Source organism: Filicampus tigris, chromosome 17, assembly GCF_054856515.1.
Source record: "Filicampus tigris isolate MCC_2025a chromosome 17, RoL_Ftig_1.0, whole genome shotgun sequence".
NCBI lineage: Eukaryota > Metazoa > Chordata > Actinopteri > Syngnathiformes > Syngnathidae > Filicampus > Filicampus tigris.
In genome coordinates, this window is record NC_141233.1 from 1491532 (window position 1) to 1515000 (window position 23469).

The following is a 23469-nucleotide window of genomic DNA, read 5'->3' on the forward strand; positions in this document are numbered from 1 at the left end:
CTGACTTGCTGGCGTGGCTAAAAACACGATCAGAGCCGCAAGTTCACAGCACAAGTCTCTAATCATCACCTCCGTCAAGAAGAAAATGTAGACATGAAATACCAAAATCAGTGATTGGGTGATACAGTGAACTTGTCACATAGGGCTTGTTGAAACGGTGTTATAGTGGAGAGTAGTCAAACCTTCAACACAAAATAACAGGCAAATTATTAAGTGTATGGAGAGAAAAAAAATATAACGCTACACAGCTACTGTACATAGGACAGCAAATTAATTATTACGTCACCACATACGTCAGCCCATAAGATGGGCCTATGAAGTTAAAAGTACAATACAATACAACTTTATTTACTTGAATGCTTAATGTGCCAGTCAAATACAGGTGTTCAGGTGCCTGTGTGACGATCGGTTAACTCACCTAACAGTCACAGTCTACACTCTTCAGTGGAAAAACAAAAAAAATTCAAATCTGTGATTCTTTCTGGAGTCATGGGACCAAAGAAGTCTCCGAAGGCCGAGGAGGTCGATGAAATAAAAAAGTTGCTCGACCTAGCAGAGGAACTTACCGCTGTCAGGTTGCAGCAGAAGGGGATCCTGGAACTGATCGAGGAGGTGAAAACGTTCCGTATTCAAAATGTTGAGCAAAATAAGCGGATCGCCTACCTGGAGGACAGAGTTGCGGACATGGAGCAGTACACCAGGTTGAATGATATGATCGTCACCGGGCTCCCTGTGAAGCCGTGCACGCATGCTAGGGCGGTTAACAGTGCTAACGGGACGGGACTTGATGAAATGGATGTCCGATCTGTGGAACAACAGGTGGCTACATTCCTGGAGTCAAAAGGGAATCGAACTGGACTGCAACAACATCGAGGCATGTCACCTCCTCCCCAAGATAAGCGCCACTGACAAACCGCCAATTATTCTTAGATTCATTAATAGGAAGCACAAAGCTGGCCTATTGAAGCAGGGGAGAAAACTGAAAAGAACACATGTATTCATGAACGACCATCTCACAAAGTCCAATGCCGATATAGCCAAAAAAGCACGCTTTCTGAGAAAGCAAGGGAAAATAATGATTACGTGGATGACCAACTGTAAAGTATTAATACAACTTAACGGCCCACAAGAGAAAGATCTAGTTATCAGGAGGCTGGAGGAAATGGAGATGTACAAATGAACTACAGCAGGTACTATGAAGTAAAAAAACCAAAAAAACCATCTATGCACAACTTTGACACACGTCGGAAAACTACACGCATCTTCATCTGGAAAAAGTATTATGCATTGCTTAATTAATTGAGAACATTTGGAAAGGAGAACTTTTGAATCCACTGAACACAATTTACAGGAACTACAACTGAAAATAGACCCGGATACAAATTTCTTCAACAGCTTTAACAATGATTGCACTTACTTCAGTGATGAACAGTTCAATCAGACTATAGTATCAAAGAACAAACTATCGATAATCCATTTCAACAACAGAAGAATCTATGCCAACTTCAATCACATTAAGGAATATTTACAGACATTCACACAACCATTCAGCATTATTGTTATATCAGAAACCTGGATTAGTATGAATAAAGGAATGGACTTTGAGCTCGAAGGTTATGAACTAAGGAATATTAATAGGAATAACAAAGGTGGCAGAGGAGTGGCTATATACATAGAAAAAAAACTGAACTTCAAAGTATTAGAAGACATGACTACTGTGATTGACAACCTACTAGAATGCATAACTATTGAAATACATAAGGAAAAAAATAAGGAGGGTATTGTCAGTTATATATACAGAGCACCACGGACAAACATTGATACCTTCAAGGAATGGATGGAGAGTATGTTTTCAAATAGGGGTGACAAAAATGTGGTGATTTGAATATTGACATATTGAACATACTGTAATGCCCCTCGAAGTGGTCAAAGATGCACACAGTTGCTGATGCAGTCTGATCGTCTTCTTTAATCACAGATCGTCACGGAAAACAGAACACATTCACACAAGAGCTGCTGGTGGCCACAACTCACGCCCATGCGCTCAATCATATCACCCGCTCTCACTCTCAACTTCCCTCCTAAACCCCTTGTCCCCTCGCTATGACGTCACTCACTACCCATAGGCCCAGCCAGCACATGCACAAAACAAGGAACAGATATTACACTACATAAACATAAAACAACCGATGAATTTGTGAAAAAGATGTACAGTCTTATCTTATTTCAAAAGATAACTCGACCCACTAGAATTACATCTAATGTTGCCACTTTAATTGATAATATATACACCAATGAAATGGGAAACATAACAAAATGTGGTATACTAATTAATGATATTAGTGACCACCTACCAGTTTTTGCTATCTATGATCACAATTATAGGAATAAAAAAATCAGGAAAACAGACAGAACATAATAGAATGCGGTCCAGAGAAGCAATAGATGCAGTTTGGGGTGAGCTACTGGCCCAAAATTGGGAGGTAATATATCAAGAAAAAATTGTGGACAATGCATATGAATGAGGATATTTAACCGAATATATGATAAGCATTGTCCAGTTAAAGGTTACACAAAAAAACTTAAATATAGTGACTGTCCATCAAAGGGATTACAAAATCCCTGCAAAAAGAAAAACATGTGATACCGAGAATTTGTGAGACTGAGAACTCAGGAAATGGAAAACAAATATAAAAGATATAAAAATAAATTAACTCATATTATGAGGACAAGTAAGAAAGACTATTACATAAACAAATTAGATGAAAATAGAAATAATATTAAAGGGATGTGGAATATATTAAGCAGTATCATAAAACCTAACTCCACACTAAATGGTTACCCTGATTATATAATATGGATGATGTCATTTGTAGTAGGACTGAGGTGGCTGATGTGTTTAATAGCTTTTTTGTAAGCGTAGGACCCGATCTCGCAGGAAAAATCTCAGATCCGGAGACAGTCGGGAAGACTATGGATGTTTTGATAGACAGAAATCACTGCTCAATGTTTCTCACTGCAGTTGAAGAAAAAGAAATATTGGTCATTGTTAAAACATGTAAAAGTAAAAAGTCAAGTGATTATAATGATATGGGTATGCCAATGGTGAAAGAAGTAATTCAAGGGATCTCAAAACCACTAACATATATTTGTTATTTATCATTTCAGATAGGTACATTTCCACATAAAATGAAAATAGCCAAAGTCATTCCACTGTACAAAACTGGGAACAAATATCACCTCACCAATTACAGACAGGTCTCTTTGCTTCCACAGCTGTCAAAAATATTAGAAAAACTGTTCAATAACAGACTGGATATATTTATAGATAAACACAAATTGCTTTCTGATAGTCAATATGGTTTCAGAGCTGGCAGATCAACATTACTTGTAATAACAGACGCTATTGAAGAAATGGCAACTGAAAGAGCAAGCTATTGGAATATTTATTGATATTAAGAAAGCCTTTGATACAATTAACCATGCTATATTAATTAAAAAACTGGAAAGGTATGGCATTAGAGGTATTGTGTTGGACTGAATCAAAAGCTATCTACAGAGAAGACAACAGTTTGTTAAGTTGGGTGATTTTTCTTCATCTTATTTGGATATTGTTTGTGGTGTCCCCCAAGGGTCAGTTTTGGGCCCAAAACTGTTTATTTTATATATCAATGACATTTGCAAGGTATCAGATGTACTGAAACTGGTGTTGTTAGCAGATGATACCAACATTTTCTGTTCTGGGGATAATTTAAATGACCTATTGGGTGAAATCACTGAAGAAATGAAAAAAAAAAAAAGAAAATCTGGTTTGATAGAAACAGACTATCATTAAACTGTGTTAATGGTGTTTGGGAATTACAGATAAAATGTACATATACAAATAAAAATAGATGGGGTGCAAATTGACAGGGTTCCAGAACATAAATTTCTAGGTGTTATAATAGATGAAAAATTTAGCTGGAAGCCACATATCAAATATATACACACTAAACTAGCGAGTAGCATATCAGTATTAAATAAAGTTAAATGGACACTTGACTGCAATTCGCTCCGTATTCTGGACTGTTGCATAATTCTTCCATATTTTAGATACTGCATCGAGATTTGGGGTAATAATTACATAAGTGCAGTTAGTTCATTAATAATTTCACAAAAAAGGGTAATAAGAATAATCAATAAAGTAGGCTTTCGCGAAAACACTCATTTACTTTTCTTGCAGTCAAAACTATTAGAATTTGTGGATATAGTAAAATTTCAAACAGCACTATTTATGTATACAGTAAAATATGATACAATACCACAAAACATTCAAAAAATGTTTAGAGAGAGAAGGGAGTTATAAATTAAGAGGGAAATACAATTTAAAAATTAACGTCATTCGCACCGATACAAAAATAATCTGTATTTCATTTTGTGGGGTGAAATTATGGAACAGTCTAGGTGAGGGATTAAAACAATGTACGAACATAAATCAATTTAAAATGAAATATAAATGTTATATATTTATGGAATACATAGGTAACTCACCATCTTGGACATTGGACAAATCCAATCTATCAACAATGTTATTTGTTTGCAAAATAGAGGGCTGACTTTCAATTTTCATTTTTGAGATCTGATTAGTCTGATTTAATACACTTTATTGTAGTTGAAAATATTGAAGCTATAATATATGAACAATTATTAACATTTATGTTGTGTAGTTGAGTAGTAAGTATAATTCTTTTTATCCTATTTAATAATATACAGCAATAACTGTCCCGTGGTAATGTTCTTGACAAAGTGTAAAAATTATGAGAATTTGGATGAATTGTTATGAAAGTGAAATTCTATAGGTTGACATCTCTGTTGACATAATCATATTGATTTTCAATGCAGAGCTGCTTGGATCAAAGCTCACAGGCATTCATTGTTGGTTTTCGGCCTTGTCGCTTACATGCAGGATGTCTCTAGATTCTCTGAAGCTTTTGATGATGTTATGTACCAAAGATGACCCATCCATCCATTATCTATACCGCTTATCCTCACAAGGGTTGCGGGGGTGCTGGAGCCTATCCCAGCTGTCTTCGGGCAGGAGGCGGGGGACACCCTGAGTAGGCGGGGGACACCCTGAACAGAGACAAACAAACATACACGCTCACAATCACAACTAGGGGCAATTTAGAGTGTCCAATCAACCTACCATGCATGTTTTTGGAATGTGGGAGGAAACCGGAGTACCCAGAGAAAACCCATGCAGTCACAGGGAGAACATGCAGACTCCACCGAGGCCGGAATCGAACCCATGACCTCTGAACTGTGAGGCTGACGTGCTAACTAGTCGACCACCCTACCTTTAAGGGTAGAAAGACGCAACAGCGCTCCCGGCTCTTGTGGTAGAAATGCGGTTTTGCTCTCCCGGCCTTAAAGGATTAAAGATCATTAGCTGGCTAATTACCTGTGCACATCCACTTCCTGACTGGGAGTATCGTGAGTGGATTGAATTGTTTACAACTGTTTAACCAAGATAGCATTTAGCTGCAACACAAGACCGTCGTGATGTGATGAACAAGATGATGATGATGATGATGCCGATGCAAACCAGCGTACATCAGAAGAATATTTAAGATTGAGTAATAATGCGGCGGCACGGTGGTCGACTGGTTAGCACGTCCGCCTCACAGTTCAGAGGTCGTGGGTTCGATCCCGGCTCCGGACTCCCCGTGTGGAGTTTGCATGTTCTCCCCGTGCCTGCGTGGGTTTTCTCCGGGTACTCCCGTTTCCTCCCACATTCCAAAAACATGCATAGCAGGTTAATTGAACACTCTAAATTGCACCTAGGTGTGATTGTGAGTACGGATGTTTGTCTCTGTGTGCCCTGCGATTGGCTGGCAACCAATTCAGGGTGTCCCCCACCTACTGCCCGAAGACAGCTGGGATAGGCTCCAGCACGCCCCGCGACCCTTGTGAGGATAAGCGGTATAGATAATGGATGGATGGATGGAGTAATAATGCAATATTATTGCGTTTTGTTGTTAAATTTTTGCGTTTTAACGCAGATGTTTTCATTTTTTATAAAATAATTATTTCAAAATAATGCAAGGTTTATGTATATAATGCACACGCTGGTAGAGATTGTTATGGTCTAAAGATGTCCCACACAAGGATATACTTTGCATGCAAAGGGATATGGTACTAAATGTTAAGAGTTAATTAACAAAACTATCACGGATTAGACACAAAAGACAGGCTGGTTGTGTTTCTGCCAGTGAGGTGTAATGGCTGACTCCAGTGGCATTATCCATGGTATTACATGTGTTGAACCACTACAGGGCAGAATATGCATGTGCAATGTGACTACTGGGAAGCACATGGAAAGCGTTGCGCAGGCAATTAATAAAGGCGGCTCCGTAGACGAGAAAATGCAGTGGTCTTGATTTTTAAAAGAACCCAACACAAACACGTTCAGTCGGTACATGACCCGGTTCGGGACAAATAGAGGGATGGACGAAAACCCACTTCCGTCCATGCTATTCCGTCCTTTTTAAAAGACTTCTCGCCCTCCGTCCGTCCATAAAATGGGCGTCCGTCCGGTCCATCACTGGCACAGATTAACCAGCTATGTGTGTGTTACACAAGACACAAAGAGCTTTCTTTGTTCCCTTAGTATTGTTATATGACTGCTTATGTGTGAAGACATTTACCTGTTTGTGTGTGATGACCATAGATCAGTAATACAATTACTGTCTGATTAACATATGGATAACATATTGACTATTATAAAGCCATCCATCTAGAGTCAGTAATTACCAGCCTGATTCTAATATGGGATAAATCCTTCAATATATATTTATTTGCTATAAGCTTTTACATTACATGATGCCATATTCTTGACCTGTCTGACTGAATTTCATGTTGTCGATGCTGGAGTTCGTGTCATCCCTGGTGGAGAAAACAATGAGGAGGAGGAGGAAATTGACGAGATGAATGAGTTAGCATGTCCATATACCGTATGTCCTTCCCATTGTTGATAGTGACAATAGATTAGCACCGTTATGGTCAAGCAAATATGTTCATTTAATTGATAATGACTCAACGTAATGTGCGTTGAGTGTGTGTGTGTACATACGTGTGTCTACTATTCCCTAGTCCACTCCCAGCTTGCTGAATGTCTCGTCAAATTGTACAAATTGTGAACAAGATAATTCACACTGTACTTATTTTGTAGGGAAGTGTTAGAAATGCATCACAACCTGTAGCTCGTAAAACTGGTGGTATAACTCTGGATATACCAAACAGCAAGGTGCTTGGCCAGATTGGACGTCTTCCCACCTCGAGCCACGGTAGTTTTTACACAAGCCTAGGAGGGAGTAGAAGTACAAAGTAGGCTGAAAAATAACAACTCCATTAAAGTATAGATGGCCCAAACTTCCCAAGTAAGGTATTTACAAGTATTTTTACATTGCAACGTGACACCACATTCTCTGTCGTCATTTATGTCATTGTCGTCATACTCTCTTCCATTTAATGTCACGGCCAAAAATGCCCAAAAAAGAGTCAACAACAATTCCCCACAACATTCAATGAACATTAATTTACAGAAAAGGGTAGAAAAGCACAAATTAAACGAAAAATCTGCAGTGTGTATGCTGCCATCTCCAAGGCACTATTCAATTTCATTTGCATATCAAAGATGTCAGGCCAAAACCGTGTAGCTTCAAAATCATCACTTTTCAGGAGACCCCAAATATGGCATGTTTGTTCAACCATTAACATTGCCTCCTTAAAGAGAGCAAGCGATGTTCAGCATTTAGGATTGGTAATTAATTAGTAAAAATAACACCCAAGCATGTGGAATGACGAATAGTGTAGATTTTTGAAAAATGTGACATTTACCAAATGTGACTTAGGAGGTTTTGGCCCAACGCCAGCAATATCTAAGTGTGTATGACCGAAAATCAGATCACCCAAATTAGGGTAATCAGTGTAGTAAATAATGCAGATGGATGTTTTAGGTCTTGTCTACACATACTTTTCCAAACGGGAAATATTTTTCTGCTGTTTGCCCTGTCATTCACACATCCTCAGAGATTTATTTCATTAAAAATCGAAGGTTTCTAAAAACTCGGGCCAAAGTGGGGATTTGCAGTTATCTCCGTATCCGCGTTTGGTGGTGGACAGTTGTAACCGGCGATTTACGTTATATTTTTGGCACAGTTGTAAGCAGAATGAAAATATAAGAGGCTTGAATTTCACACATTTACAAGGTCATTTTTTTACTTGGAAAAATAATAGAGTGTTCAATGTGCAGGAATGAATGGGCATGAGGCTGTGATGATTTTTGAATAGTTGTGTTTTAGTAATTGAATAAATACAACATTTTGAAATCAGTAAATAGTCATTTAAATAATGGGGATTTCAATCTCAATCAAAATAATTGTGATTATATTTTTTTTTGCATAAACGTCCAGCTCTTTATTGACACATACACTCACCACTGAAACTGCAGCGCTCCATTCAGGAAGTCCAAACATGGACGTAGTTTACGAGTGCCTTATATGAGGCTCTTTCACATGGTTCAGAGGTCAGTTTTTGTGTTTTATTAATATTACATATTTCCATTGCTTATGAGTGGACAATGTGGGACCATATTTATACAGATTTTATTGAGACTTAATTATGCTTAAAATAATACGTGTGCTGAAATAAAAGTAACAAATCTCTATTTAATATGTTCATTTTGCTGTCTATATATTGTAAATTGATTAATCGTCTGCTCCTTCTGAATTGTGCGCCTGTCTCTGAGAAAAATGGAGGAAAATATGAATTAAATAGCACCTAATCTGCCCCAAAAGATGGCGTCCCATGGGAGTCTGCCCTCTTTGCCTGATGGCAAATCCAAGCCTGCCCTCCCCCAAAGTAATGTCATGTATTTCAATGCAAACAAAACCCCAATAACATTATTTCTACTAAATGCCTGCATTTTCACTGATGCCTCCCTACAAAGAAACATTGCTGTAATTTAATATACAAATGCTGTTTTAATGAAATCTCAATTTTCTCACTGTGGTCAATTTGTTCTCCATTATTGATATTGTTCAACAACTGTAAATTAATGATACAGTGTATTTTTAAAGATAGTTTGACATATATACGTAGATAGTTAGATGGATCTGGAATCTGTCAGGAGGGATTACGATTCTTAAAAAAATATATAGATTGAGATGGGACAAGTGATTGTGGCTGCGAGCCAGAGCTATTTGGCAACAAGATTTGGATTAAGACCAATGAATGGGGGGGGGGGGTAAATAATCTCCACGAGTATGTTTACTGGGTCAATGTGGACTCCTTGTTCACATGGAACTTTTTCCCACGTCTCTAAAGGCTGAAGATAATGGCTGTCCTTGGACACTTTGTCATCTTTTGCAAGTGCACGGCCCTTCTCTCTCTGAGGATTTTCCTTCTTGTGCCTGCAGGCTTGCCTGTCCACAGTCAAGGCGATTCTCAATCTGACATAAATTTTATGGACAATATTACCGTCAGACAAGGAGAGACAGTCATTCTCAGGTGAGTTACCACACTTTAAAATAAACATTTTTAAAAATTCCTCCCGCAATGAGATGCATAATTGAAATGCTGTCTATTGTAACATGTTCATGCTGCTGAAAAAAAAGGTTGGGATTTTAATGAATTATTCTTTCGAAAACATCAAGTCACATGTGGTACACCATTAACGTATTTAATTTGTTTTGTAATAACAACAAATGTGTATTTATGGGTGAGGACAAATGAAGCTAAATAACAGAAGAATGTAAGGTGATGTTTGTGATTAAACAAAAGTCCTATTGTTATAATACTACAGATAGACAAGCAGTTCTAGAAGAGATTGCCAATGGTGACCTTTTCCCTCCTCTGTGCCTTCAGAGGCTTACTGGACATAGAGGGATTTATTGTGCTTTCAAGTGCTGTCGGGAATCTTGAATGTAATCTTAACATAAGCGGAATACCAGGTGGTATTTGGGGATGTTTTATGTCAAGAGTGTAAATAATCAATGTAGCTTTTTATACAATTTGAAAATGATGTTTTAAATTATTTAAACATGACGCACTAGGCACTGAATGATATTAATCAATGTTCTGTCAACTCTAGACTTCAGGTAATTCAGTATGAAGTTGTCTTCAGGTTGTACTCGTCATAAATTAGGTTAAATAAAAAAATCTCACAAACATCACCTCTATGTGAAAGATGTAAGGTAATGTATGGTACATTGGCACATCAATTTCGGTCCAAGGGTCCAAGGTTTTTGATTCTCAATATTTAAAGGCTACTCCCATGTACTCAAGATAATGATTGACCCTGACCCTGTGATAGTTCTTTTTGTTTTTTTCAGATGTATTTCAAAAATTGAGTCATGATGTGATTTCTGTGGTTGCCTACGGCATGGTGATAGCCAAAAGGTGTATTTTAAATTTATGGAAATTGGATGTGAAAAATATGAAATATCAGGTAATGCCTAAAGGTTTTATAATGTATGGAAATCAATTTTAGAACTTTTGAAATTATAGTTTAAATTATGGACGCCTACATATATCATTTGATGGATTAGTGGACTCTAGTAAATATAAGTACTCCACTTAAAAAAACTGTTTAGGTCTTTGTAATGTACATCTAATGGGAAAACATACATACATATATATACATACATACATACATACATACATACATACATATATATATATATACATACATACATACATATATATATATATATATATATATATATATATATATATATATATATATATATATATATATATATATATATATATATATATATAAAACGTATGTATGTTTTCCCATGTGTGTATGTGTAAATGTATAAAGGATTTTAGTTATACATATTTACCAATTAATTGCTGCTCTGTATTAAATGTAAAATACATTAAAAAAATAATGCAGACAGGAAAAATGAAGGAAGTCACAAGCAGGGAGTTTGGATGAGAAACTGAAATTAAGGGTGTAGGGGGGAATCACAAAAGATATGTTCTTATTTCTTATACTGTATGTAACTTTAGTCAGTGTTTTGTGCCCTACCATGTTACGTTAAAAAATGTGCAGACATTATATGAGAAGGTGTTGACTTGACTTGTTGCTCAACCCTTCACTAATCCAAATTGCAGCTCAGTAGCCCTACAGCTCCAAACAAAGTCCCCACACTTTAAGAGCCAGGCCTGGTAGGACTGGTTTTACAGCTTCTATTATTGTTTGTGCCGCACAGTGGCAGGCGGCAACTCAGGAACACAAAAGGTGCCCTTGAGTCCTTGTGCGGGTCAGCGAAGTCGCAGGTGAAATGCCCCAAATATGTACTTTGGAGATGTTTAAGGGATGATAACACATACCTTGGCTTCGGGTTCAGCGCATGCTTAGGTGTTGCGCCACAAGTTTTGGGGAAAGAGTGTCATTGCTCTGTGTACTGAAATTCTCCCCTTTAGGTATTAGTTTGGGTGAGCTGTTGACAGATTGATTTTTGTTGTTACTGTCTGCGTCATCATTTAGATCAATATGTATTGTACGATTTGGAAAGAGGACAGGTGTCAACTTGAGAAAGTAATATTAGTTATACGGTACCTCCTATTCCTGCATTTCACAATAAACGGAACTCAAAGTGTTGATTAATGATTTTTATTCATTATTTATCTGCAGACCTTAAATTTGCTTTGCGTACTATACACCTTGGATGAGTGTTTATTATGGTTTATTATTAGTTATGGTGTTTGGTCCCACTGGCCATCTCAGATGGATTACTGTAATGGACTTTACTTTAAAGTCAGCCAGTCCTCCCTCAAGCGTTTCCAGTTGGTCCAAAATGCTGGTGCGCGCTTCATAACTGGTGCTTCTTTATAGATTTCCATGAGCACGTCACTGTGGCAGTGCTGCACGCAGTTTGACTTTATACTTGCACGCAACCCACACGCGTTGTTTTGAAAATGTTTTGCAGTTCCACTCCAAGTCAGGGGGCATCGCTACGACTGATACTGACGAGGACACCGCAGGGTGGAATTTCCTCTGCCTTCTATGGCCAATCCCGGTTGCCGTTTTTACTGCCGAGCAACAATCAAAAAGATTGCGACAACAATGGATATCGTGCCTGCTACAGCAAAAGGACCTAGATGACTAGACGATGCATTTAATTGTATTGCGAAAACGATCTGGAAGGTGGCGGTGAAGGTGGTACGTGCGCGAGTAGCTTCTTTACACACGCATAGGTGACATAACACTCCGCTGCCAAACTAGTTTGCTTCGCAGCAGCACCGAGAAGCGTGGTGGATCTTCTCTTCCGTGGAAACAAATAAATTGGGGGGAAACGGTATGTCATCGCAACATGTGACAAAATGGACTGATCACGAGAAAGAATTTGCGTGGCATCGTATACGTAGCAGCAATTTCTGACGTGTGCGTGGCATGTGTTGCAGACCTGTTGCCAACAAGTCTCACAGCACAATGCGTCGGTCACGTGATGCAATGCGGCAGTTGTAGCCCACCTAAAGCCGCCTAAGCCTAAAGAAGCCTTTCACCGAGTAGGTTGAGAAATTTAACTGCCTGGTGACCACGTCGATTAGTGGGCCAGACTAACATCCAATTACACCCTTGCTTAATCCGCCCCGTTTTTTCAAACGTGTGACCCCCGTCCTCCGCCCCAAAAATGGGCGTCCGTCCGCGATGGAGGGGCGGACCGTTCCGCCCCCTGCTGAATCGTTTACATGATTGTTGTCATCTACACTTGAGTTTGTACAGTATAGTATCAGTATAGTGTATACTTATGTTTCGACCACACCTGTGTGGGTGAATTATGTTGCCATGGTGAACGGTTACCAAACTGCACATCAAAATATTTAGTTAGTTTGTACCTCTAACTGTTGTAGATAAACTATCTTTCATATGAATTAATGCTTCATTTGCCTTCACCTCAGTATTATATAATGCATGACAGATATATTGTTTGTTGTAATAAAGATTAATTGCTGAAAAATACATAAAAAAATACAAAAAGAACTTGAAAAAAATTACAACACAAATTGCAATTGTGGGGGGAAAAAAAAAATCGCAATTAGATTATTTTCCAAAACCACTCAGCCCCAATTCCATTCCATTTCAGCAAAATTTGTTTTCTATAGTTCTCATGCTTGTAACTGAGCGAACCTGCAGAAGATCCGCTCGTCTATGCCAAGACCGTTCGCATTCCGAAAATAGTCTGTAAATAAAGGTAATTTTTCTGTGAAATTTTTTTGTGGAACCCAAATTGTTCGGAAACTGGGTCATTCGGGGTTCTACTGTCATTGCAAATCTAATCATTCAACCCCAGTGTAAATGGTTGTTCTGCAGTACATGAAACCACTTTTTAGCAACATTTTTAAAAAAAGAGTATACTGTAAATGTGTTTTCAGAGGCTATATTCAAAAAAGTATTGGTCTCTTTGTAAAAATAGGAAAATGCGGGCCCTAGGTGACAATGATTGAGAAACACTGGTCTAGGGCAGTGTTTCCCAACCAGGGGAACACATACACCCTAGAGCACATTGCTGTGGGTATGTGGAAATATTTAACAATTTATTTCCCATACCTATGGCTCAGGCGTGCCAAAATAACAACAGTCACATGTCAACTGAAGTGTCTCAGATGATTGATGAATAGAAAGTGAAACTGCTATAGTGGGTCTGAATATTATTCGTATTCAGGGTTTTGTTCCTGATATTTAAAGTTTAAAAGCTTGTGTACTGCCCTCGCTAATACATATGGGCTTAGTCTGAGTAGGACAGCAAGCTTTACCCTGTAGACATAATGGAAGACGTCTTCATAGTTGTTTGTAGCTTATAATGTAAAATCTCATTTGGTGTGCTAGGCATTTTACAAAAAATTGAGTGTCCGTTATTCGTCATCTGTCTGCAGTGTGGATACACTTCCGTCGTCCGTCATTTGCCTTTTTTTGGGGGGGAAGAAAATATTACCCCTCTATGGGCCGGTCCACCTCAAATTTCAAATGGCCGCCAAAATAAAAGCATGTTTTTCAAAATAAGAGGCAAGAACAAATTTAGAAATTAACCAAAACTCACCTGAAAGGGAGACCAGCCTGTTTTAAGGGGACATATTCAAAGGAGCTTCAGTGTTTTTTTTTTTTGTGGTAAATTTTGATTAATATTTTAATTAATTTATATAATTTATTTTCAAGTCTAGCCTAGTCTAAAATTTCTGACAGTCTAAGATGATTAAAACATTTATATAGCTAGTAAAATAAATATTGTTGTTATATATGCTGTCATATGTGTCACATATGAAATATGTGAAAGTGCTTTGCAGAGGTGTTGCGACATCTTCGGCAGCAGTATGTTTTATGGCAGTTGTGTTCATGCGCCAAGCTCATGTGAATACCACCTGTTCCCATGGCAGTTAATAAACAGAGTTCACGAATAAACTCGACTCAGATCATTCTACAGTACATGCTGGCAGAAGAAGGATATCTTGCAGAGAAGACAATTCGTCATGGCAAAGTTTAATCCCCCGGCAAGTTTTTCGTTCGATAAACCAACTGAATGGCCGGACTGGAGGCAACGTTTCGAGCGGTTCAGGCTCGCCACAAATCTGGACAAGGATGATGGGAGAGTCCAGGTGAGCTGCCTAATATATGCAATGGGCAATGAGGCAGAAAATATATATAAATCATTCACATTCGCTGAAGAAGGCCACAGAGATGACTTCAGCGTCGTGGTGAAAAAGTTCGATGACTACTTTTTCCCACAGAGGAATGTTATACATGAGAGGGCATGTTTCCACTAGCGTATCCAGCGGCCAAGTGAGAAGGCAGAGTGTTCCATTCGAGCCCTTTACGACCGATCAAAACATTGCGAATTCGGCGTGAATCGGGAGGAAAATATCCACGACCGTATCGTCGTTAGGATATGATAAAGAGCTCTCGCGCAGGCTACAAATGATGCCGTACCTGACGCTTGCACTGAAAATACAGACCGTCAAGCAGTCTGAAGAGGTCACAGCACAAGTGAGCCTGCAAGGAGAGTCTACGGGGCAAGTGCATGAAGTACAACGCAGACAAGAAAAAAGTCACTGGAAACAAAAAGGCAAGCCAAAAGAAAAAGAAATGGGGAGGAAATGACGCAAAAGAAAAGAAAGGGGGAGGAAATGATGATAAATGTGGAAGATGTGGAAAAGCACAACATGGCAACGATGAGAAATGTCCTGCATTGAGATCTACATGTAACTACTGCCAGAAAATTGGCCATTGGGCAAAGAAGTGCCGCAACAAGTCCGTCAATAGAATTGCAGAGACTGTACAGGCAGACCAGACATCTTTTTACTTACGATCTGTGCACAGTGCAGAGGAAAAAGAACAGTGGACAGTGGACAGCTCAAGGTGGATTCCAGTCTGATGGAGTTTAAAATAGACACTGGAGCAGATGTCACTGTACTAAGTGAGGATTCATTCCAGAAACTCACCCCACCATGAGCCCTGATACAAGCCGCAATCTTCCTCGACAGCCCAGGAGGTGGGCTGGGTGGCTGGTTGGTGGTGTCTGGGTCGCATCCATGCCACAGTTTGCTACAAGGGAAAGAAATATCCATTGGAAGCATATGTAGTGTGCGGCCCAACTGTCAGTAACCTGTTAAGCAGACCTCTGTCAGTAAAAATTAACCTAGTACAGCGAGTGGATGATGTGATACAAGCCATCCAAGGCTTTCAGCAAGCTTTTGGTGAGCATGGCACTCTAAAAACTGAGCCTGTCAAAATCCAGCTGAAGGATGATGCTACACCACATGTCGTGCACACCGCCCGTCGTGTGCCCTTCCCAATGCTTGTCGAAGTGAATGAAGAATTACACAGGATGGAGAAAGCTGCCATTATATATAACGGGTGACACAACCAACTGAATGGTGTGTGCCTATGGTGCCCGATCTACAGAAAAATAAAGTCAAAGTCAGGATATGCATGGACCTGAAGAGGGTAAATGAGTCAGTCAAAAGGGCAATAAATCCTGCCCATTGCAGACGAAATAACTACCAAGTTGAGTGGAGCGGCTGTGTTCTCCTCCCTGGATGCTGCGAGTGGTTTTTGGCAGATCCCACTACATCCATACAGCTGCAAGTTGACAACTTTTATAATACCTTTCGGCAGATACTGTTTTAAAAGATTACCTTTCGGCATTTCCAGCGCACCAGAGATCTTTCAACGAAAAATGCTAGAGGCACTACAGGGACTGAATGGTGTGGAAGTTTTCATGGATGACATTCTCATCTATGGAACCACAATAGAGCAACATGATGAGAGGCTGGAGAAGGTGCTTCAGTGTGTTGAGTCAGCAGGCCTGAAACTCAACAAGGACAAATTCTCTTTCAGACAGAGTCAGCTACGTTTTCTAGGACATCTCATTGACCAGTCAGGGGTCAGGCCCGATCCAGGAAAGGTGGAAGCCATTCACCAGCTAGCACCACCAGAAAATGTCCACGAGCTAAAGAGAGTCCTTGGCATGGTGAACTATCTTGGAAGGTATGTCTCCAACCTATCCACTATAGGTCAGCCACTTTACAAGCTTCTGAAGAGCAAGACCACTTGGACATGGGGTCACTCACAGCAGTCAGCCTTTCAGAACATCAAGGAGATGCTGACAACTGCACCAGTTCTCGCCTTCTATGATGTCGCTAGACCCACTGCTGTGTCAGCTGGCGCGAGCAACTATAGCCTGGGGGGGCGGGGGGCTGGTTGGGTACTACTCCAGCTCCATGGAGAAGAATGGAAACCAGTAGCATACTGTACCAGGTGTCTCACAGAATCTGAAACAGACTATGCGCAGATCAAGAAGGAATGCCTGGCCAGCGTGTCGGTGTGTGAAAAATTTGATAAATACCTCTGCGGCTTGGATTAGTTTAGGCTTGAGACTGACCACGAACCATTGGTACCACTTGTCAACAACCGAAGCCTAGACAACGTTCCCGTGAGATGCCAGCGCCTATTGACGAGACTCCTGAGGTATAATGCAAAAGCAGAATATGTGCCTGGGAAGACCCTCATCGTGGCAGACACCCTCTCTCGAGATCCTGAAGTGCATGTAATGAACAGAGCGGACACGCACGAAGATGTGGCCTGCTATGTCGCCACAGTGTTGCGTATCGTCCCAGCATCTCCAGTGAAGTTGGAGAGCATCAGAATGGCAACAGCAACTGACAGTGAACTGCAGGAGGTTGCCAAATTCATCAGTTGCCAGATTCATCAGTTGCCAAATTCATCAGGTCAGGCTAGCCAGAGTACAACAGGAAAGTACCGCTACACATTAGAGACTACACAAAAGTGAAGAATGAGCTACCAGAAGCTTATGGAATCATAATAAGAGGAACCAGGATTATAGTTCCAAGAAAACTGAGAGCAGAGATCTTGCAAAAGATACATGAGGGACACCAGGGTCTAACAAAGTGCAGAGACAAGGCCAAAGCATCAGTATGGTGGCCTGGACTCTCTGTGGACCATTGTGGAGTCATGCCACACTTGCCTGGAGATGAAGTGAGGCCAAAACAAGGAGGCTCTTATCCCCACGGTGCTGCCCAATTGTCCTTGGAAACAGATTGGTATTGATCTCTGCGAACATGACAAAAAGGTTTGTGGTTTCAGACTACTATTCATGGTTCCTGGAGAAACTGCACCTGCCAACAATGACCACTTGTCAGGCCATACAGAGACTGAAAGCAACCTTTGCTAGATTTGCCATCCCGGACGAGGTGTTGAGTGACAATGGACCTCAGTTTTCTAGCATGGAGTTAAGTCAACTGGCTGAACGGCTTTGACTTTGCTCACATCACTTCCATTCCTCATCACCCTCAGGGTAATGGTCACGCAGAGCTAGCAGTGCAGATCGCAAAGAGAATTCTCAGGCAGCAGGACCCATTGTTGGCACTCATGTCCTTTCGGGCAACTCTGTGCACCTCCACAGGGCTCAGCCCTGCGGAACTGCTAATGGGTAGGAAGATGAGAACAATGCTGCCTACTTACAAACCTACAACCCAAGTGGCCCGACGGACTGGCTGTCAAACAAAAGGACGCTCGGGAGAAGGCTAAGCAGGCCTTTTACTACATTCGTCGACATGGTGCCAGACACCTACCTGTCCTTCGTCCAGGCGACACGGTCTACAGTAAATTGGACCATGAGAAGGCGTGGAGGTTGCTGGGAGTCGTCCTGAGAGAAGCTGTCATGCCAAGATCTTACCTCGTTGATGTGGACAATGGAACAGTACTGCGTCGTAATCGACGCCATCTCCAAGCAGGACCAGATCCTCGATCGACGATGACTGTCCAAGCTGACACCCCTGAGTGTGAAGGATATCATTTCCAATCCACAAATTTCACCACTCCAGAGACAGTACCCCCTGAACCAGGTGAAGTCACTAACCCAACTCACAGTCACGCACCACGACCGGCTCTCGCGAGATCTGGACGTGTCAGCAAGCCTGTCATGAGACTTAACCTGTCGGCATAAGTGTCCAGTTTTGGCCCCTGAGGCTTAAAGAAACGCTGCCAATGGCCTCGGGGGGGGGGGGGGGGGGGGGGGTAGAGGGATGTTGTGATACGAATGTTCATCTTTGTGTATTGGAACGATTTGTCTATTTTAGGGATATGATTAGATATCTAAATGGTGATACAATGATAGCAATATTTGCAGGTTGTTGTATTATGCATAATTTGTATTGAAAGGAGAGCTATCCAAGAGGGATTACTGATTTAGTTTGACAGGTCTAACGAATGTTTCTATCTTTATTGCTGTTCGGAGTAGCAAATTGATATTTTGTGACAACCGCTGTTCCAGATTATTTCAGGATGTGAAGTTAATGTGATTAACTCAAAAAAAAGGGAATAAACAAATAAACTCGATTTGGATCATTCTACAATATGCAGTGTAGTTATAATGTTTTAACCATCCGTTGATTTATTTATTTATTTTTTATGATAAAAGTTTATTTGTGAATATCAAGTTTGTTAGAACTGTGCGAGAAGGTGCGCAGTTGTATGTTTTTTATTTTTCACCACCTAACCCGTGTGGTAAACAATAGTCTTGAAATAAGTGGATGCTGAGTTTTGGACTGTTTATAAGCTGTTGTAACGAGTATAATTTTTATCCTGCTCGGACGGAATGTTTGTGCAGTTAATGTAAATGTTAATCACGGTTAGCAATGTAGCATGTTAACGCTAATGCTAGCGTTTTAGTTTACTTCTGTATGCAAAATATGTAGGTTTAAAAGGGGTTTAAAACTTAAGAGAGACTTTTTTAATGCACAGTGGACCAAGGAAGCTCTCTTTGGACCCTCACCATCTTCCCACTGTGGATAGAAAGTCATCTCGTGATCCTCGTCAGGTCTCAGGCCTATCCTCTGGGTTTGCCAACGTCGTTCGTTACCGATTGCGTGGACGTTGTTTCAACTCTCGCCGCCCATTAAGCATCACCATCTACCTTGAACTGAAGACTCGTGAGTACCATTAACAGCACAGTGCACGTGCAAAGTTATTTTAGCTTGCTCCGCAAGTGAAGGGACCATTTTTTTTGTTTGTAAGTTCACAACGCACCCGAGCAACATCAGGCTTGCAACGGAAAAACTGAGATTTAATTTATTTGACGAAGGACTATTTGAGTTGAATGTGTGGAACACCAAGTTGTTTCTCATTTATTATTTGTGTATTTAATATTTGTATTTACTAAAGGTTCATACAGTTTGTATTTAAACTTATTGAGTTGTGTGTTTTTCTGCTATTGTACATCAAGTTACGTTAATTATTCTTAGTAGGATATAAAGGTAATGTAATTGCAATTTTCCTGCTAAGCGGAGGCACCTTAATTTTTAATTATTACACAGATCGAGAATTACAGTATTCTTTTATTGTATCTCCTGTTTACCAAGTTAATTTATTTAGTTGTAAAAGTACCCAGGACCCCGCTCATAGTACTACCACCTAGTGTTGTTCCGATACCGATACTGGTATCGGGAAGCATCCCGATACCACATTAAAACACAGGTATCGGTGTCTGCGAGTACTTACAAATAACGTGCCGATGTCAGTTCCCGATGCTGCACTAGTAAAGAATGTTGAATGCAGCACTTTGTATCTTGCTCCCTGCCGCTTTTTCATGTGTGTGTGTATGTGTGTGTGTGTGTGTGTGTGTGTGTGGGGGTGTGTGTGTGTGTGTGAATTTGGGGGCGGTTACAGGAAATATAATGTCGGCGATATTTAACTACTTCAATATAGAAACTCCAGCTAGAGCGAATGGGGCAGGACCAAAGCGGCCAGGTTCAGATCGTTAAACCTGATGCAACATTTGAGAACGAAACGTGAACGAGCACCAAGAGTTTGCGGTGGCGGCAGCGGCAGCAGCGAGCATTAATAAGGGGAATTGACCGCAACAACAAACCCTGCTCAATTTACATTGAATGCAGCACCTTGTAACTTGCTCATTCACGACACTGATGTGTGGTGACTGTTCAGTATTAGCCGTCGCTATTGGCCCAGAGCGGACGCTCTTAACCAATGGCGGGGCTGCTTTTTCATGTTGAGAGAAAAAAAAAACAGTGAGGTACAGGAGAAATAATGTTGGCGGCGATATGGAACTACTGTACTTCAACATAGAAACTCCAGCGAGTACAACAGCTAAGTGCAAAATTAGCAGTGCGAAAGTTGCAAGAGGTGGAACTAAAGTGGCCAGGTTCAATACGTCAAACCTGACAAAACATTTGAGGACGAAACATGTGAACAAGCACCAAGAGCTTGTGGCGGCAGCGAGCATTAACAAGGGGAATGGACCGCAACAACAAACCCTGCTCAATTTTGGATTTTGGAGCTGAACTTGTTGGGTTTTTCTACTGCTTGTTTTTGGTTTTGAAAGTGGATTTGGGAGCGGAAGTTGTTGTGATGGGTCACTAATACTCAAAACAATCTTTTATAATAATGTCGTATAGCTTTTGTAATTAATCTGACACAATCCCTCTCAAAGATACCTCGTGTATATTATTTCTTATTTTTTCCTGTTTCACAAAGGTTTTTAAGTCTGACCAAGCCATGATAGCAATGGTTTTACATCCAAGTGAGTATGCAGTTCTTTAGAATTACAAGAAAAAAAGGTCATATGTATCTTTTTTTTTTTTTCCTCAAAAGTCTGGTATCGGTACAGTATTGGCATCGGCCAATACCGCACAGCTGGGTGTTGGAATCGGTATCGGGGCCAAATAATGGCATCGGAACAACACTACTACCACCCCATTGACAAGAGCGTCAATACATTAGCTACATGAGACAGTGTTATACAAGGCAACATATTTATTTTTGTTTAATTTGAGTTTAAAAGAAAACAATGCTAAAGAATTAAATGTTCAAATTAATGACATAAAGTAAAATGATTTTCATTTAATAGTCAGTTGTTTTACAGTCAATTTTCAGAGAATCATCAAAACATATTGAGGGGGTACTATTAGTACAACAATAAGGTTTGGGGGTACATGAGCCAAAAATAGTTGGGAACCACTAGTCTAGGGTGTATTCCGATTTTCACCAGACGTCAACTGTAATAAACCCCAGATTGCTGTGAGTTTTACACAAAATGGATAGATTGCACCACATATGGTGTGCAACTACTTTTTGCAAGTTAAACGTTTTTTAACTTGTTAAAAGTTAAACATTTGTATGTAATGTTTAAATTACAAACGAGTATCTTAAATCTATAAAAGTCTTATTTTGGCTACTCCAGCAACAACTTTTCTGGATTACTGGATCTGTCCACTACACATCCACACAAATCAACACTGATTTAAATCTACCACAATTTCCTAATTATTTTTTATTAAGTAAATGACTTCAAAGTAAGAAGGGTAAGGAATAGGACAAATGTATCCTGGAGAAAGCACATACAATTAACTGCCACAGTTTTACAGTTCAGATAGTCTTCAGTTAAGAATGCCATAGCGATAGGGGGTTATAAGGCTGAGATAGACCAAACCGACGTCGGAGGTCGTGAAGCATTGTAGCGTCTGAATGCACCATCTGATTAGTGTAGTGACCACCGTCAGAGTGTCGTAAACCGTCAGGAAGCGTCTGGTAGGCGTTTATGTATGTTGAATCGGCGTCACCAGTAGTGACATTGGTCATTCTGATTGGCTGTTAGCTAGCAAATCACCGCTTGGAGCACCAACGGGAAGTGACAAATGTGGATAAACAGTGAGCATGCCTTCGCTGCCTTAATCTTCTTACAATTACAAGAGCGAGGGTTGACAATTTAAGTATTTCACAATACAGTGTCAAGAACGTGAGGGTTTACTTCACGTGGGAGTTCATCGTGAGCGAAGAATGAAGCTTAATGCATTGTTTACGTTTTTATAATCCGCCCCCGGTTAATAGATTTCCGGTTGGATTTTTCTAACAATGAGAAATAGTGACTACCGCCGCCAATGGTATGGAAGGGTATTACATCTCACACAATCGCAGAAGGTACTTTAATGGTCAGCGTCGCTGTCTATCGTTGCAGTGTATTTTTCCAGCGTGACGTGCCGACAGCCGGCCAGACCACAGGGGGTAAACGTCTGTCACTGTTGGCCACCGTCGGATTGGTTTATCTAGGCCTTTACTCTTCAACAAAACAGAAAGCTAAATTTAGGACAAGCCATTGGCCAAAGCCTCTCCACAAGATCCTACGTCCTCATACTCTAAAGATCCATTAAGAGATAGGAGCTACCGTATTTTCGGGACTATAAGTCGCTCCAGAGTACAAATCGCACCAGCCATAAAATGCATAATAAAGGGATAAAAACATATATAAATCGCACTGGATTATAAATCGAATTTTGGGAGGAAATTGTGCGCTTAGTACACATCATTTCCAACTAGCTACGATGGGAACATTTAGCTAACATTCACACGTAGCATACAAGAAAGTTACTGTAAAATAACTTTAAACTCACCAAAACTGTTGTAGATCGATTAAATAAGTATTTTATTTATCCCCGGCCATGTAGAATGTTTCCAAGTCTCCAAAAGTATTTATGTATTCCGTCGTAATTATGTCTTCGTCTCCTCTCTGCTCGGCTTCTTCCTGTGTGGCTGCATGATGCAATACCCCAGCCAGAGGCAATCAACTGCCTGTTTGTGGTTCATTCTTGTTCAACCATCGTCTGTAAGTAGCTTAGACAATTGTGTGTAATGAGCATGCAACATTTATATAGGAGCTGAATTGCGGATGACTGTAGGTTGTTGACTGAACATACTAATCACTATTGCTAATGCTAAGCGTGATCGCTAATCGTTAGCATAGGCTGATCTTGTTCATGTCGATGAAAATACATGTGTATGCATAGATTGATAGTATTTTCTGTTTCTTGTGCAGTTTTCACAATATAAACGGACAACTTCGCCGCACACCTAGAGCCTGTGGAGTTTGTTGAATGTTTAGCTGTTGT

The 23469-nt window shown here is 40.2% G+C and overlaps 1 protein-coding gene and 1 pseudogene across 12 annotated transcripts in view; both read left to right on the forward strand.

The window, feature by feature from the left end:
* ntm (neurotrimin) overlaps positions 1 to 23469 on the forward strand; it is a 256256-nt gene that overhangs the window by 58376 nt on the left and 174411 nt on the right. For 9 of the 12 annotated variants that reach the window (XR_015090285.1, XR_015090286.1, XM_086056946.1 and 6 more), the window contains exon 1: positions 9328 to 9549. Coding sequence is in view for 10 of the 12 variants with exons in the window: in XM_086056946.1 (XP_085913072.1) it covers positions 9377 to 9549 (173 nt within the window). In the remaining 2 variants the exon portion in view is untranslated. Of the gene's footprint in view, positions 1 to 9327; positions 9550 to 23469 lie in introns of those variants that run through there. The other 3 variants (XM_086056947.1, XM_086056954.1, XM_086056955.1) reach the window with 1 other exon arrangement.
* LOC147132821 (uncharacterized) lies at positions 490 to 1911 on the forward strand (annotated as a pseudogene).